At 40.5% G+C, this 19,373-nt stretch overlaps 1 protein-coding gene across 1 annotated transcript in view; it reads right to left on the bottom strand.

Moving 5' to 3' along the window:
• thsd7aa (thrombospondin, type I, domain containing 7Aa) overlaps positions 1-19,373 on the bottom strand; it is a gene marked incomplete at both ends in the record, with an annotated part of 135,233 nt that overhangs the window by 55,084 nt on the left and 60,776 nt on the right. Inside the window, 4 exons of the mRNA XM_079175485.1 lie at positions 665-868; positions 6,033-6,188; positions 11,567-11,748; positions 14,865-15,113. Coding sequence (XP_079031611.1) covers positions 665-868; positions 6,033-6,188; positions 11,567-11,748; positions 14,865-15,113 — 791 coding nt within the window. The remainder of the gene's footprint in view (positions 1-664; positions 869-6,032; positions 6,189-11,566; positions 11,749-14,864; positions 15,114-19,373) is intronic.

Raw genomic sequence — 19,373 nt, 5'->3', positions numbered from 1 at the left:
GAAGAAATATGGAAGTTACTATTGTAATGTCCTGATTAGTGCCATTCAATCTGAAAACAATTCAAACTGCTATTGTTCTTTGTGTTTTGAGTGTGACTTATCAAAAGAAAGAAAAATGACAAACTGGACAGAAAATGTAACATTAAAACGTGAGCTATTGGGCTGCAAGTAACCATTTGTTATGTTATCAGTACATGTGTTACATGGGCCACTATACTTGAGCAGATGAAACTGAGCAAACGTTTATGGAGGAAACTCGATTCGGCCGCTTGTATGAGTGATCTTTCGGTCACTGCCCAAAAGCTCACGACCATAGGTGAGGGTTGGAATGTGGATCAACTCAAGCTCAGCTCCTACTTTACGGTCCGGTACAATGCCCGCATTTCTGCTGGCGCCGCACCACTCCATCACAGTGCTTTCCAGACTGTTAGAGGCAATGACGTGAGTTCCACACCCACACTTGTTTCTGTGGGCGTCTGCACACCAAGTTTGACTTCATTAACACATTAATAATGCTGCTGTCAAATCGTCAGAGAAGCAGTGTGTGCTTCAGACTTCGATTGATACACTATGGGCCAGATTTACTTCTGTAATGTGCCGTTGTCTTGAAAAACAGTAATCCTCAAACCTGCTTCATGGTCAAATGTTTCATGCATCTACTCACCATCACTGTTGACACACTGCACTTGTGGGATCTGGGTTCCAGGTCCACATTCCTTCTCGTTATCAGGGATGCACTCCTCCAGTTTAACCACCAGCCAGTCGTAGCAGCTGGGGTCTTCACACGGTATCGCCTCCACCAGGTGGGGGCAGTTGCCCGTGCCGCCAGTTGGCTCATTGACGATCTTCCTCTTCCTCAGTTTGAAGCCTGTCGAGAACAACAGGACCCTAATGAAGTTACTGAACACAAACCAGCCCCACGCTAATCAACCAAATCCCCCCACATTCTCTCTGTGAGCTGCTGAGCAAAAACTTGTCAGAATCTAATGTGCAACCGACAGCATATTAACTTCACTCCGTGGTCACAGTGCGCCTTTGATGATAACCATAATATTGCATTTAACGTGACAGTCCATTAAGCCTGAAGTTGAGAGATATTCCAAGAACAACTTCACATAATGAATGTTTTTATTCTCCTCTCATTACAGTAGCTTTTATCCAAAGTGACTAATGCATGCAGGATTCCATTAATTCAGCTGGGGTTTGTTCTCATGTGTGTTTATGTCTTTTCCTCTGCTCAAGGGCACAGGATTGACCCAGGTCCTGGGAAGGGGGGATGTTAGCTCCAGCCCAGCCAAGGTCATCCACCCCCTAATCCACACTCCTGCTCCAGCCCGATAAGGCAGCAGGGTCCTGGAGTGCCTGGAGGACTCAGGTGGAGATGACAGGATCCTTTTCCATTTCATTTTTGTCTCTCCTTTCCCCTCAAAAACCTTTATTTAATCAGACAGGTCGGCAGAACATGTACCGCCGTGTGTCAAGACCCTTTTGATGGAGGTTTTATCTTGGGGGGGGGGGGATTAAAATGGGGGAGATGAGGCTCAAGGTGCAGGGAATTCAATTCTATCAGGCAGCCCTCAGTTGCTATCTGCAGGGTAGATTATGAATGGCAAGGCTGCAGCTGCTGTCAGAGCTGGATGCTTCATTTAGACCGAAGACAAAGATACATGGAAGCAATCATATGTGATGACCCACCGTTTACGTAGCATGTACAGGTAGCTCATGTAACCAAGGGCTGTGCAATTATTCTCTATCCGAGGTGATGGACAAAATAAGGGATAACAACAAGACAACTCCGACCAAAGCAAAAGTAGTGTTTGTTGTTTTTAGATCAAACCACAGTTTCAAAGAGAATTTCAAAATTGCAAGAGAAGTTGTTAACAGTGTCATAACTGTATGAGGCAAAATCATTGTTGGTCAATGTTTCACTGGCTAACTGTGTGTACTATCATCTTGGTTACACTTTCTAGTACCCACCATTAATTAATGGTGAATTGATACTTTTTTGATTCATTTTTCAGTTAATAGTTATTTTACTTTTAACAAACAATGAAACAATAATCATTTGTACAGATTGTAATGCTATATTTATGCTGTTTGAACTGTGTATTGTTGCACACATAATACCAATTAATATAATATATAAAGTATTTGTTAACAGTTAATGATTCGCTTGTAAACCCTCTATGAACAGTACTTGGCTATTTATTGGATGGCTTTTTTAGTAGTAACTGATGATTATAATACTGTGGCGGCGTGGGCGTGGTTGGGCTCAGCTGCAGAGGGGACGGAGTGGTTCAGGGAACGGTGCCGGTAAGAGGCGTAATCAGCCTCAGCTGTAGGCAAATGCTAATTGTATCTTTCCCCGTTAAAATCACCAGTAGGGACGGAGGCGCGAGAGAACACACAGGCGGGCCGAGCGACGCTGGGAGCGAGAGACCGACGGACAGCATCGCTCACAGCTGGGCGCTGGAACCCGGAACCCACGGAGGCAGAGCGCCCGGCCGAGACCAGCGTGAGCGGGGACTAAATAAAAGACATTAAGAACCGCTTCTGAGTGTGCTGGCGTCATTGTGCCTCTAAGAACCCCCATGGTAACAGGGACTTGTTACAAATACGTTGTTAATAAATGGTTAATCTATAAACATTATTTATAGCTAATACTTTGTCAATGGTTAATATTTGGTTACTGGACCATATATCAACGTAATGTTTGTAGATGTCTTAAAGGTTTACAAATTCATTCATTAATACTTTATATAGAATATATTCATACCATAGCATTATATATCATATATTTATCAACAAAATTATTTCATATTACACAAACTAATGAAAAAATAAGACAAATTATAGCATTACTAATGATTAGTTAACATGATCAGTTATTTCATTGTCTGTTGTCAATATTATGACTATCAATTCAAGTTTAACTCACTATTAATGTAGCATTCATTAATGATTAATGAATGGTTATTACAACATGTTACCATGCTCTGCAGGTGAACTTGTCCACTTCAGCTCTAAAGCAGGTCATGTTGGAGTTGATGTGTGTAAACTGAGGAAAGCAGTGTCATCAGAGAACGTCTCTATTTATTGGGTTCAGAGCTGACAAAGTCATTGTGCGCAGAGTAAACATACAGAGTGAACTGAGGCATCCACGGGGAGCGCTGTACTTCAAAGCCCTATTCTAGAGAGAGCTGAATGCATTTTCACTTGTTGTGGTCTGTCTGATGAAAAGAATAATACCAACTCATCAAAAAAACGTAGTTTAACTGAGCTAACATTTTAAGAAAGATATGTGGATGAACAGTGTTAAGCGGAAGTAAAGTAAATAAAAAGCACTCTGGCTTACAGCACAACGTTGATGCAGTATTCTGGAGATGGTGTCACTTGTGCTGCGATTTCTTATGAAAGCAAATTAGTACTGATCTAGTTCCTCCATCATAATCCTGACAAGGATCATATATTCTATTATTCTATTATATAGTTATAATAGATTTTCTCCAGAGCTCTGGCACCGTGTGTGTATCTAAAGAGAGCTAAAAGAGACGATGCCAGGCGAATGAGTTCTTCAGCAAATGTCCTTTTAAAAAAGAAAATCCTACAATAGCCCATTGCTTTGTTCATGTGTAGTTTCAAACATATAAAAAGCATTCAGTTCCTTTGCTTTTCTCTTGGAATCCATGTTGGTAATTTCTCTAAATGAGTTTCTTTGTGTTAGATTTGATATTGATTATCAGAAAACTGCACTGTTGGTTTTGCACATACATTTTAACATAAAACTTGTTAGTGGAGATATTTCCAATACTAGTAGCAGTATCGGGACAACTTTACTGGTTAGGTTAAATAACTGTATAGAGCTTACTTATTTATTTATTTTTGCTTGTCTGCTCAAAAGCTAAATCTCCCTCCTGGGATCAAGAGACACCTCGTCTTATCTCATCTTCTTATCAATTAAATTACAGTTAGTGAGCTGTGACTAATCAAATTTATAGTTTGCCAAAATACAAGATGAAATTGTTGTCAGTTAAAGGTGATTTCCTGGAGAAATAACCCGTCGTCACTGTGACGTGTGAAAAGAGACGAGTGAAATGTATTGTTAGGTTGAAAAAGACCAACGGAGTGGTAGTCTTCCTCTTCATAGACAATCTAGCTTCTTAGCCAGTTAGTTGTCAAGTGAATGCTTCAGGATAGTAAACTGTGGTCTGCATCTCTCAGTTCAACTTATAAAGAAGTTGCAATATTTAGTTTGACACTTAACAGTATGGGTAAGAATGCCTATTTACATATCCTGCAGACAAGGAGCAACATTAGCATTCATTTGGAGTTGTGTGTCTAGCCAACTGATAAATGTAAACCCAATATTCACTGTGTAGCGGCTAAATGCACGACTATGTTCACCAGCTAGTTGCTAAATGTGTCTATCTGCTGTTTGGTGCTGAGCAGGTAGTGGACAGTGGGTTTCTCAGTTCATTCACTGACAAAAAGCTGCCAGCTATGGCAGGAAGCAGGAAGCAGGAAGCAGGAAGCAAGGCTTTTGAGAGTCTGAATGAACGCTAACGCTGTGGGCCATAAACAGAAACAATCAGCTTTAGGCCCTAAATGGACACTGCAGAGTTGGATCTTCACTCTGTTGGTTTGTTTCTAAAAGAGACACCTTTTTTATCAAGTGTAAACATTTGATCCATTGTTAATAAAAACAATCCTGCACTTTTAAGCATAATGTAATTGTAAACTAATCTAAAGCTTGACTAGATACAGTGTACTATCAAGTCTATCATTAGGTGTCTTCATTACTCAAAAACTATTGAGTAATGCCATATTTATATATCACATATACTATGTGATATCTTGCTCAAAGTGAAAATCTATTTTCTTATTGAAGTATAATAACAACAATGATTTCATCGGATTGTTTTCATGGAGAAATGATACGTGTAAGATTATGTGTTTATGCTCGATACAAACTAAATGTATTTGAATACAGTGCATTGCAGACACCTGCCTAGAGTTAAAAGGAAGGTGATGTAAATCCCAATTGTAATCTTGGTGGGAGAAATTAAACAGCACAAACTAACATTCAGCAATCTAACGTGTTGTAATCACGGCCAACTGATTCCCAGGTTCCTTGTCAGGACGATAAAAAGATTTTATATTTTTATTTCACATCTTTCTGGATAACGAGAGCCATAGTGCACACACTTGAGGGCGTGTGTGTGTGTGTGTGTGTGTGTGTGTGTGTGTGTTTGTTATCATGTTTCGTTATGTATAGTAGTCAGAGAGCAAGAGCAGAAGTAGAGTGGTGAGAAAGCGAGGGAGTGGGAGCAGATCCATCATTAAGATGCATGCAGGAGAATTTCAAGTCGTCCCTTTCATTTGAGGCGCTTCATTAAGGCAGAGTCAACATGCATTAGTCATGGCAGACGCCGCTGTTCCGGGGATAATTAAGGGCCGAGGCAGCGACTGTGTCAACCATGCTGATGGACTAGCTCAACCTGCTACAACAGCCAAACAAATTAGGCAGAGCGGATGATGACGCTTTAGCTCCCGGACCAAACCTTTGCCCTCCTCTGGTGCTGTCGCAAGGCCCAGATTTTGACTTTGATACCAATACTAACTTTGATATTTAATAATTTACACTAACATGATCCAATAGGAGATACACATCCAGAAAGGAGTAGAGCAAACACAGTCTCAAGTGAACACACTTGCACTAAAGATGAAAGGGGCGACTGTGGCTCAGTGCAGGGTCGTCCTTCAATAAGAGGATCGGCGGTTTGATCTCTGGCTCCGCTAGTCCATGTTGATATGTCCTGTGGCAAGACACTTAACCCCAAGTTGTGCCTGCATATGAATGGGTATGAATGTTTAGTCAGAGGTGGTACCTTGCATGTTAGCCCCTGCCATCAGTGTATGAATGGGTGTGAATGGGTGAATAATGACATGTAGTGTTAAAGCGCTTTGAGTGGTCGGAAGACTAGAAAAGAACTATACAAGTACTGTACACCCATTTACCATTTATTTCTTACCTTTTTTGGCTGCCTGGTCCTGGCAGTTTTCATAGGTGCAGGGTCCCCAGGCGCTCCAAGAAGACACCTCACATTCAACAGGACAGCTGATATGGCAGAGCTGGGTGGTGTTTGGGGGGATACCCAGACACAGATCACTGTCCATTGGTCGCAATGCTATGGAGACACAGATGAAAGGAATGTCATGTGGGGAAACTTGGGTTTTTATCACAGCAAACATAATACAGTAAAATGAAAGAGACCAGAAAGAATCCTACAGTTTGAAGATGTTCCACAGTTCTTGTCATTGATAATCCTGCAAACACTATTGAAAGAGGAATCACTCAGGGAATTAACTCAGGTTGCTAAAATGGTGGAAGAATGTTTCTCTCTGCACCACCAGCTGTGAAATATGGGTTTCTAACGAATACATCAGGACCGTCCATTCAGTTTCAAAGCTGCACAGTATACCATGCATATATGCCTGTGCAGGGACAACAGTACTTCAACTCCAGTCTTCAAAGTAATCTTCATGGGTTAGCACAGCGGTCGGCAACCCGCTGCTCCGGAGCTGCATGCGGCTCTTCAGCCCCTCTGTTGCGGCTCCCTGAGGCTACATCCACACTAATACGTTTTAACAAACGATCTCCGTCCAAATCGAATATCACGTGACTGTTCACGTACACTGGGCATGTGGGTGGGTGCCGGTGTAAACAGGAAGTAGAGTGGTAGCTTAGTTAAAAAAAAATGTCAACACAATATAAAGTGTAATAATACAAATATTAAAGCTAGATTTTCATACAGGGTCCCTCTGCAAGACAGGAGGACAAGATTCAGGACCCACTTGATATTGCAAATTTCCTAATAAATTGAATTACAAATATCACTCAAATCATGTGGTGAACCCAAGGCTTTTAGATCCGTTGAGATCAGTCGCCTACTCTTCACATAATCCTTACTTTGCTAGTTAGCGTTAAACACAACATGCAGCTGAGGATGAACGGCACCAATTTCTTTGGTATTTGGTCAGAACAAAAGCCCTGAGAGACGAATAAAACAGGGGGAAGGAATGATTTGCTAGGATGATCTTTTCCTCAAAATGCCTTAATCTCTTTGTGTGAACAAAATTATTTCGGGCCCATGATAGTAGTTTTCCTTCAGGGCTCTCTGCCAGAGAGGGTTTATTTTAAACAGGATCATGATGTTTTCCTGAACCTAAATAAATAGGTTTATTGCTTGAACCTAAGGAGATTATTGGCAGAAAGCCCTGAAGGTAAACTTCTCCCAAGTGTGTATTTCGCCCACAGGAGGCTGAAGTGTTCCACTACACTGAGGCTATTTTCTAGGTGAGTTTTCATTTCTCCATGCACTCTAAACACAAGGTACATACATTGTGTGTTACAAAGTTATACAAATTAAAACTCGCCTGGAAGAAAACACGAGTCAGAGGTGGACTTCAGTCCCTTGTGGCTGAAATGAGTATTACAACAAAACTACTAATCTTGAGAAAACCATTCTAGATCAGACTTAGAAAAAAGGATAAACTGATTTTTTTTTCTCACAAACCAAAGTATCGGTTAATAACATGTGTGACTTGACAAAAGATCAATATGTGTTAAGTGTCATTGGAGATCATCAAAGTCATTACTGTACGTTTAATACTCTGGGAACTACAAAAGTCTGAACAACATCAAGTAACATTCTAAACTGACCAACCGACATAGCCTACATCCCTAGAGCCACACCGCTGACGTGTGTGACCTACACATTTGGACAAGACAGGCTAATTGGCCGGTCGGTCAAACAAAGGTATATGGAAATACTGACAATATTGGCAGAGAACTGTCACTACCCGCTGTGAAAATGGCAAATCATTCTAATGGGTTATAACTTGCAACTGGGAGGTATTAAACATGTGATTAGCAAATATGCCACTGCAATAGCAGGTGCTGAATAAGATCACCCAAATGATCTGTTGATGACTTGAATTCCAACATGTCCATGTGTTGCTGTGCCAACCAAACAGTCCCATCTCTTATGAAAAGCTTTTCATCCACATGCTCCATTCAGACCTTTTGGAGGATAATAGTCTTTTGTTGTCCTCCCTCCTTGTCCCGTCTGAGCAGCTCTTCACAACCATAACAAAGGCTGATTAATGGAAATATCCTCACAGACTGACCTTGCTCAGGTATCTCTGTGCCAGATGGTCTAGTCTTCCCTGTGCAGTGCTTCCAGCCGCCAAATTAGGAACCTGCGCGGCCACGTGCCACCTGCCATTAATAGTTCCTTTCCAGTGGAGGATTCATGACATCACGGCGGCACAGCTGCTATACAGCATGTCACGGTTTGCTCTCCAATTAAGTTTTGCATCGATCGGAACCAAAACAGGAAAACACTGCTGAACAACTTACAGCAACATTCAGAGGAAATTGTTCTCTTCAGAAGAAAATGATAAACTGTCTATGAAATGTGTGCGACCAGGGAGGATTAACAAGCTGTTCATGATCATCAAAAGCTCTCCATTTGAGAGTGTAGCATTGTAATGTACAGTGATGCTGTCAACAGTAATCACTGCATGTCTGAGAGAGATCCAGGACTGAGTGAATCCTTCACTTTCCAACTGTGAGGAAATCAAATGAACAAGCCGTGATCTACTAGCTCCCAGGAATGGGACTGGGAATGACGTGTGTGCACAGATATTACTGCTAGAATATCCCATCTCAGTCTCTCTGGGATTTACTGGTCATCCTCCAAAGTAAATGATGATTGTATCAGCTTTATTGAGAAACTGAAGAATTGTTACTTCATGATTGGACTGTTTTGGACTTAGTTTTGATTCTTTTCATTACTATTAATTCCTGTTTTTTTTCTTGCCACATCTGTAGTTTGAACCTTATTTGAACTGAAGGAGATGTGATTGGGGAGATCACGGTAAACCGGTTGCTGTTTGATATGTAGGAGGTCAGCTATTTTCAAGCATGCACTGCTGGTTCCCCGGCCTCTGTTGAAGTATTAAGTGTGGTCGTTTCTGTGGCACATTTTGGTTGGTTTCATGTGAGAAGGAAACAAGTACACTACACTGGAACAGAAATGCCTCAGCTTTACAGAAATCGTCACAATAGCAGCACCTCGATGAATTCTAACGTGTAGCAAAAAAAAGGTGATCTTCTAATATCAACGTCCTGTCTGCCAATAGAATTGTTGTGGCAGTTGGTGTCATTATTTAATAAAAAATATATTACATGAATATTCTTACTAGTGGGTAACCAATGTCAACATGGCCCAGCCCTACTTAAAGCAAAGAAAGATTAGCCATAAAGAGACTTGTGTTAAATGTTCAGCTCCTTTCAGCCCTCAGCTGGTAAAGCTAGATGCTAGAAAACCTTTGTTGATGCGAGCTCCACCTCTACCCGCTGGCTGGTGTGCTATCGTTAAAGCTGTTTGCAAGATAGAAACAGTTAGCTGACCAGACACTGCTCAAGCCAATTGGTGGAAATTATGCAAACACAAAATATTTCAGATACATCAGTAGTGCAATGGCCACCATTGTAAGACTGCATTGAAGGAGAAACAGCTGAAAGAAAGAAGGGAGAAATGGAATATAGGGGATGCATAGATGCTCCTTATTTACATTGTGACATGTCCAAGTTAGGGGGTAGCTAAAATGATACAAGACATGACAAAACCTGTCTTAGAGCAAGGACAGGTGCAGGCTGAAAAGAAGGAGGAGGCTGTGGCATTCATTTATCACATCCATTCCACTCTTGTATCTTCACGCTTTTCTCCATCTGTCACCGTCCGTCGTTAGAGACACCTTGAAGTCATAATACCTTCAATAATGTGCCACCCAAAAAACACTTTGCTTAACATTTACTGTAATAACATGCAGACAGGGCGGCTTGGCTACAGGGGCAGCCACTATTTCCTATTTCATCCTGACAATATATGTAAAAGGGAAGTGTTGAAAGTCAGACTGTTAGTAAAATTGGCCGAGTGGAATCTTGAAGCCGAAGGATGAAAGCGTGTGATTGGTTGTGAGCATCTGATCTGAATAATTTCTAGCAGCAGACGCCAGTATAGCCTCCCCGGCCAGATGGACTGAGACTTATTGTGTCAGTGCAGGATAAGCATAGGCTTGCAACCAGGCCACTTGCAGCCGCCGTGTGCTCAGTAATGCCACCAATTTATGTGAAAGCTCATATTTCATCTGCTATCCTCTCTGTGTGGCTTTTGCACGTACATTAGCATATTCATATAGCTCAGTCCCTAGATTTAATATGAGGGAGAAACCTCTTCAATTCTTCACTCTGGTTCACACATGGCTGGTGATGCAGGGGGAGCATATCAGCAGAGCTGGAACAGATGACATGACTTTGGTGTGTGTGTGAAACGCAAGCCTAAGCAGATGATGCAAAAGCTCATCAACAACTTTTTTTTTGGTCTGCCACTCGACCCTCACAGATGTTATTTGAAGCTGTTTTTAAACAGCCTCTGTCAAAACATGTGCTATTAAAAACTATAATTTACTCCACAAACCCTCTCGGCTCTCTGTCACCCAGATGCTGTTTGTTTATTTGAGCTGATAAATGGCCCTCGATCGGCCATATGAATTCTGTGTAATATAATGATGACGATACAGTTACAAGAATGGATCTGGAATGAAGCTGTGGATTATTTGTAGGTGTCCCAGTTTTTTAACAGAAAGGGATATCGAGGAACTAACGTGATGACTGTTTAAACATCCAGTTCAGAGATTGCACATCAGTCAATGCGTTCAACCTCTTGTGTTTATAAAGCTATGAAAAACAATTGATAAGAACACATTTCGGTTTACAAAGCTGTTAAGGCACTTCGGAATTAATGGCCACAAGTTTTTACAGCACTAGTAACTACTAATACTAGGCACCTTAACACACAAACAACATTCCTATAGGAACAGAGTAGTGTGCATGTGGTAGTCAATCATAGTGACCTAGTGACCAAAATAAATACACCCAGATGGCGGTAATTCAGAGACAAAGACACACCATTTGGGGAATGTTTTCTCTGGCAAAGTGAAGGCACAACAGAAGTCCCACAGTGTCGCATGTAAAAAGGTATGAAGACCACTATGTGAAATGCATTTGAATCAGTATATTTGAGTAACTCTAAAGTCTATCAGTATTTTTTTTCCAAAAGCAGAGATGCAATCTCAAGGTCACCAAACTGGATGTTCTTCACTCCTTGGTTGTGCCAAGAGATTCTGTCCGTGAAAATCACAAACAGATCTGGTGCCGAGCGACACACTTGGCAGGCTGCAGCACCAGCAGCGTTGGCTTGAGACATCTTGGTGACACATTTGTTTTTTCCTTTCAATTTCATTTTCCATTACTTTTTAATTCTATTGCATGGGGCTTTCAACACAAAGAGGATACATCAATAAATGTATAACATAAAATCATACAAGCTCAATGAATAAAGTGAACAAACACTGAGTGGTGAACGAGGCACACCTACAGTAGATCAACTACAGCGATAGAATAGGACAGGTCAGAAAAGCCAGCTGGGAAAGTCACCTTCTTTGCTCCGGAGTGAGCTGAGGTTGGGTGGTGTATCCGTGCTGGTCTGGACACAGTAGATCTCTCGAGTCTGGATCCCTCCTCCACACAACCCTGTCTGGTTTCCACGCCGGCGGTCCTGTTGGCTCAGCAGCACGTCCACCCTGCACTCTGTCCACTCTGTGGTCCTCCAGCTGTAGCTGAGGACAGAGGTGGACACATGAGTTAGTCTGATAGAGATTATCAGCCCCATGTTGTCTTTACTTGAAATTACCAATTGGATTAATAGAATAGATTGGATCAATATAACTAATACTCAATTGTTGTGGGTCGGTATCAGCTTTCAAGAGAAAGACGCAGGGGTGTGGTCTGTTGGTCCAAATTGATTCATATTGACCGTGTGCATATGAAATCAGACATCAAGTTTCATTTCCTGTGACATAGATTATGTTCACCAAATCAATGGTTTCATTTGACAAATGTAATCTATAGTACAGTGAAGTACATACAAGGCCTTACTACCACAAACCAATGCATTGTTATGGTCTTATTAGAATCACATGCAAACCTGTCTGACATTATAATCAAACATCCCAAAACTATTGCATTTATTGTTGTTTTTACAGATAAGTCTGGTTATCCTACATTTGTTCATATTGTGATTAAACTGGTATGCTATTTAATATGCCCTCAAAACACGCTTAGAGTGCTTAGTTGTATGGTGAACAAGACAGAAATAAATAAATATACAATAGATAAGCTAAGTAAGAAAAAAACATTCAACAATTTAACAACACATACATTGCATGAGGAAATGCGCTGCAAAAAAAACACAATGAAAGTGTCCAGTTGACACAAACACTGCACACCAACACAAGTAGGAATAAATCTTCAATTATGTAAGAACTATGAAATGACAGTGTTACATGAGTTTACCGACAATGGATTAAAGCAGCCAAAATGATTATGGGAGGAGATTCTTCCTGCCATTCTCATAATTGCCAATCTGTGGGGTCTAAAAACAATATGTAAAGATATCCAGATATGTTCTATGTCGGGTTCTTTTTGTGATCCATATCAATGTTTTAGCAACTTATTCATTTTTAAATAATGTGTTATAGGGTTGTACTGTAAGGGCTTTTGTATATTTCTTGTTAAATCAATTGACCATGTTAGCAATCCGGTGTACAAATATTTGTTTCTCCTTTGCTGAAAGTGTTCCTGTACACCCGGCCCAGAGAATGGGATGATCACACGACTACCTTTGTGCAGCTTTACATTTAAGGTTTATTAGTAATCTGACTCTTTATTCGTGTCAAAATGGTTGAAAATCTGCTGAAAAGAAAAATGCTAAACAGAGCATACAATACTAAAATCAGCAGGAATCATTTTCTAAAAATACCATTTGCAGAGTAAGCATTGTGGTTTAACCTTTTTTAAATTGCTTTGAGGGACACTCAATTGTGTGCGTGTTTTTTTGCAGTCACTGAAAAGCATCAGAGTGCCTCAGAGAGCCAGGGGGACAAGTATCTCCAAGCATTGTGAGACAGAGTTTTTATGTTACTGACCTTAGATCTCTGTTTACAATACGCCTAAGGATTTACAATTTAACCAGAATTTCCTCGATTTTTTAAGCTGAAAGGAGGTTGTTAATTGCAGCATGATGGGTTTGTGTCTGGTCATTGAATTGGCAGCAGTCTGCTTTAGCAATAATGTATTGTGGTTTCCACCCCAAGGTCAGTAATTGTAAACCCTGCCTCAATCTCTACTGATAATGGAATTCATTTGAGGTCGCCAATGAAATGCTCCATATTCATGAGCAAGGTCTCTCTGCCTCTCAGTTGCCTCTGCACTGCTGCAGAACAACGAGGCCCCTGGGAAAGCATTGCATCTTGGGGCATCTTGCCCAGATGGGGACACTCACACAGAGCAGTTCTTCAGCACCACGGACAGGGTTTGCTGGCTCTCTTCCTGCTGTATGTCAAATAAAGGGCAGCAGGAGGCGACGGACACTGATCTGGTGTTGATGGTTAATTCACGCTGCCTTTAGAACAGAATTAAATGTATTGTATATGTGGGTTATAGAGAGATAAAGTGAAACTGGAACAATCAGATTTAGTTCTAGGAGTAAGGGGAAATGCAAAATCACTTAAACATTTATTTACAAGACATCCACTTTTTACCCGTATTCTTACTCAGTGGACTATTCTAGTTTTGGGCGGCCTCGGCCATCACCGTCATTGGTTAACCGTCACCAGCCTGACACAAAGATGGTTAACACTCACTGTCAGCGTATGACAGCCATCAAAATACCTGCTCATATTCTTTCCTGTAAGCATCTTGCCACGTCATTCCCAGTGCTGATGTGCATAGAGGCTTCTGAGAAGCTGCAATTGTATGGCATATCTTGACCACTGTCTGATGGTATTTTCTGATTTGTATGATGATGGGTCATGCATTAAATGAATAAATAACACCATGAAAGTCTTAAGGATTACAATTTTAAATGTGAATAATCATGTGACTTTGACGCATAGGCTATTAGCCTGAGCCGAAATAACAACACAAAACAGCTTAAGATTGATTGATTAAGGCTGACCTGATGAAGGTGCTTGACCAAATGTTAAAGGGACAGTTCACCCCCAAATCAAAAATACATATTTTCTGCTTAATTGTTGTGCTATTTATCAATCTAGATTGTTTTGGCATGAGTTGTGGAAATAACGGCCGAAAGATGTCTGCCTTCTCTCCAAAATAATGGGACTATATAACACTTTGCTTGTAGTGCAAAAAGCACCAAATAGATAGATTTGAACTCAACAGCAATGTTTTCTTTCCAGAAATCATGACCCGGTTACCCAAAATAATCCACAGACCTTGTTATGAGCAGTTTTATAGACTACAGATAAGAGAAAAAATATTCATTTTTGATTTTGGGGTGACTGTCCCTTTAAGGGATCACCGATATCATTCCAAATCATTCTGAGTGGGACATAATTGGGGAGTATGTGAACCAAATTTAATGGTAGACCATCCAATAGTTTTTTAGACATTCAAATTAAAATCACAAATGTCAACCTCATGGTGGTGCGTGAATAGTCATCACCAAAGGGGATTCATCCTCTGAGGACCATGTATGTGTGAACCAAATTGCATAGAGCCAAGCAGTTATTATGGATAAATATTGAAAGTGTTAAAAGTACAGCAAGGTCCAAGTTTAACCTGAGTTATCATGAGATTGTTAACAGAAGAAATGTACTATGGCTGTAGAAGCAAACTAGCAACACTTGACCTTCTCTCTTTGTCCAGTACTTACACAATGCAGGGTGGCACTCCGTCTCCCTGGGGGCTGCAGGGCTCCTTCTCCTCCAGCTCTGGACAATCTGCTCCTCCATCGATTGGGAACTGGCTCACTTTTCTGGTTCGAGTGCGCTCCCCTTTGGGCCCGTTGGGGTCGTAGCACTCCTTGGAGCAAGCTGACCATTCAGACCATTCAGTCACATCACAGTCTTTGGTCATGACACAGGCCTGGAAAGTCACCGGCAACGACTCCTGAGAGCACAGGCTGGAGATGAGAACACAAAATGCCGTAAGACAAGATGAAGCTTAAATACTCTAAGGTAGGATTGGCGAAGACATTTCGCCAGGCTATTGCAGGGCTGACACATATGACAGACAACCATTAACACACCCAAGGGTAAATAAGGGAAATCTCCGATCCCAGAGAAAACCCACGCTGACATGGGGAGAACATGCAAATGCCACACATCCAGCCCCATAATCGAACCCTGGCCCCTCTTGCTGTGAGCAAAATCATCACAGAGCAGCCCCAAGAAAGAAATGGAACAGTAGAGCCGTATCAGGAAACACCACAGTAGCTGCACTTACACCCGATGGATGACTCTGCTCCTCAAGATTCACTTCCAGTGTCAACATACAGTATCAATGCAGGAGGTGGTTTGCCCTTTAATAAAGATAAGGAATGTAAGGTGTGGATGTCAGTGTGATGGATGAAGACGCATCCGAATTTCATGCAGGAAAGCCAAGTTTGCATCCTGTAATGAACCTGGCATGTTTCCTTATTTATTAACTATGACAGAAATCTTGCACTGACTGTTTTAATAGTTACTTTAACCACATCTTAACCATAGTTTATTTGCTATAACCACAACCTTTCCCCACAAATTTGACAAATTGAACAATAAGCTTTTTGCGCAGTAGAGACACCAGCTGGCAGAGTGCACGTTAAACCAGACAACAGACAAGTTAGTTCTGTCTAGACTAGTTTTATTCTGTCATCAAGTTACTCACACAATTAACATTGCAGCCAATATGACCCACTGCCTGCGAAGTTTGTCATTTTAACCCGAATAAATGATGGACATCGCTGGCAAAACATCAGAAGCTGATACGTGAATGTTTTGTCCACTGCTCTATGCTAATGATCAGAAGCATCGGAGCTTAGCAAACATTTTGTCAACCTCAGCATCAGAATTCAGAGTCACACACACACAGAGGGCACACTCTAATTTCACATTGGATATGCAGCAAGATGCTGACACGATAGAGCCCCCGTCATTACAGAGGCATTAAGGCTTTATTTTAGTCCATACTGATCCATTAGAACAGGGGTCACTCATAGGCGGACCGTGGTCCGCATCTGAACCAAGATGCCGTCGTTTCTGGACCCAGACCTAAAAGTGATAGATAGTTGAGGCTTATGACATTTTGATGCAGCGCTTCTATTTTAAACGGCACAGCTTTTTTAGTCTTTACGGCAGTCGTTCAGCGGTCCAAGAAACACGCCGACCAACTACATGCGTTGTAAATCACATCACGTGATGACACTCAGCCAATCAAATATGTATTCCGATAAACTTGCCAACTCGAGTGAGATTTACACACACGTGAGATTTACACACACGGGGAGACGGGGCGAGAGACCGAGTAGGCGGAGAATAATACGTGAGTCAGAAGTTATTTCACATGATGTTCTCCAAAAAGAGAACAGTGAGACCAGAGCCTTTCACCAACAAGGGACTGACTTAAATGTTCATTCTTCCCACATTAGACAGTTCAAAACCAGCATGTCTCACATGTTCAGAGACCGTGACGATTATTAAAAGCGTTAATGTGATGCGCCACAACGAGACAAAGCTCAACTCTTTTGAGCAAACGTACCCACTCACATCCGAAATGAAGGCACAGAAGCCCAATATGACTGATTCATTAGACTTCTAACGCATTCATTCACTGCCCAGGGTGTCAACAGAGAGGGGAATGAGGCTCCATAACCACATATGTAATCCCTGCACACACATTTCTCTTTTTAGAAGATGAGAAGAATATAATATTATCTATATATATAATATATATTTTTTGATTGACATCATTTCACACCTGAAATAACTGAATTTAAAGCTGCAGGGCAAAGACAATTCAGTTAAATTCATTTTTCTAAAATTAAGTACTTTCTTTTATTTCATTTATTCTTAAATGCATCCCTTATTCTACTTGAAATGAGAGAACATTTATTTATTATTAGATAATGTATTATTTATAATTCATCCAGTTCAATTTGAAATCTGACAATACATATTGTTCAGATATTATTCAATTTAACTTTCTTTATTTGATTTGACAGTCAGTTGTTGACTACATAGAGAACTGCTAGACCACTTTGATATATATGGGACTAAGTTAAACATTACTGTGATGTTCAAAACCTTTGCCTGAGGAAATTCTCTCTAAATAGACCTCGCTGAATTTCAATTGAATACCTCCGCATTAGAATATGCTCGGATTGGCTCCAATGCGGTATTGATATGTCTATCAAAAATGTTGTCTGACACAGTAATGCTGGACTTTCGATATAATTAAATTGGTAATGGCATTTGTCTTACACATCATCTCTACTTTAGGCATGTGTCATGGCCAGATGGCAACCTCCCGTTCTGAAAAGTGAAGCAAATGCAGAAGTGTCGTAAACTTGCATTCTTTCAAATGGCCAGCAGGAGGCGTCTACCCTGGTTGCAAAAATATGTCCGATTGTATAGAAGTATCTGAAGAAGTTACCCTACTTGATTTATTACCTCAGTAAACATTGTAAACATGGGTTTGTATTTTCAAACTTAAGTTTTAAATCATTTAGGAAATTCTAAGTAAATAATGGTCCCATTTAGAATAAAATAGACCGGTCTGTATGTTGTCTGTTTTCTTCTTGGAACTTAAACTCTTTCACAGTGTGTTTTTAGTTCACTACAGTTAATTGTAATGTTTTGGACACCTACAAAATATTTTTCAGCTCTAACCTCTAGTGTCACTTCTGGTTGCAAAAAACCAAGATGGCTGCAGCAAAAACCAAGATGGCGACAGCCAAAATGCCATAATTTGAGGTTTCAAAACACTAATCTACAGACCAATGGATGACATCATGGTGTCTAAGTCAACTTCTTATTTACAGTCTATGATCATTGAATCTATTTTGAATTTGAATACCATACTGTACAAACATAGTATAACATATTATATGAAGAGGTGATTACAGAATACAAATCTATTTGATGGCTGTTGAAAGTATCAGTGACACAGTGAAAGTCTTAAGGATTAAAATTTGAAATGCAAATAATCATGTGACTTTGGCACATAGGCTATTAGCCTGAACCAAAATAACAACACAAAACAGTTGAAGATTGAATGATAATTAAAACTGCCTCTATTCATGTTATAACAAGCATCATATTGACATCAGTGTCCACAGAAAGCCACACATACAGCAGCAGGTAAAGACAGAACAAAAGACCAGAGCAGCCTTTGCTTGTCTGTTAAAATGCCTTTACATTTGTAGTGTGGATTAAGAACCATATAGTGTCTGTTGTTTAGGGATTACACAGATGTAAAAGACTGGTGAAATGCTGCTGTACATCGTGCAACTTTCCTTTGTCTGAGTCAGCCAATGTGATAAACAGGGTTTGAAAGTTGTTCATAACAAACCCAAACAATTAGTTATCTGTAATGTGAGCGGCTGCTTCATAGCACCATGGCTTTGTTTGATGATGGGATTGCTGAGGAGTTGAAAGACACTTGTTCTTCATGTGATGACGAGCTCTTTTTTTTTAAACATACTTAAAAGAAATGACGCTTTAGAATGACCTGTGTTTAACTTCCTCTTTTGCTTGTGCGACCATGAATATCTATTCAAATTGAATGTGGTTGCTGGTCAGCAGCTGCAAGTCCTCCAAATGACACAACAAAGTACGTCATTTTTCATGACTTTCAAAACAACCCAACTAGTTAGTTTCTTAATAGACTTTCAAAATCCTGCAGTTCACTTTATAGCGTATGCTCATAACTTGACAGCTTGTTGAACTTTTGTTGTGTGGGGCACCAGAATTCATTTGTCATTCCAATATTAACATATGCATGGAAATGTTGGAGCCCAAAAAAATGAAACACTGTTTTCTAATTCAGATACATTAAAGGAAACATATTATCCTCATTTCAGCTTCATACTAATTTTGGGTTTCTACCACAACATGTTGACATGCTTTCATTTGTTCTCATACTTCTCAACACCTGTATCCTCCCTCCATCTGAAATGCTTTGTTCGAGTTACATCAGACCAGTGACACCTATCAAAATGAGGGACTAACTTGCTTGGAATAGAAGTACTCCTGTACCATGTCAACATAGCTGAGGGTGGGGTTACTGATGTTATGAAGTACTTTCTAATGTAACTGCTCAGTAACTAAAGTATCCGCAGCTACTGTGAGGACTGCATTCATGTTTCACAGAGTAACTTTGATTGTTTCACTTGATACCTTTT

Source organism: Pholis gunnellus, assembly GCF_910591455.1.
Source record: "Pholis gunnellus genome assembly, chromosome: 16".
Lineage (NCBI taxonomy): Eukaryota > Metazoa > Chordata > Actinopteri > Perciformes > Pholidae > Pholis > Pholis gunnellus.
This window is presented reverse-complemented; position numbering and strand designations above follow the sequence as displayed.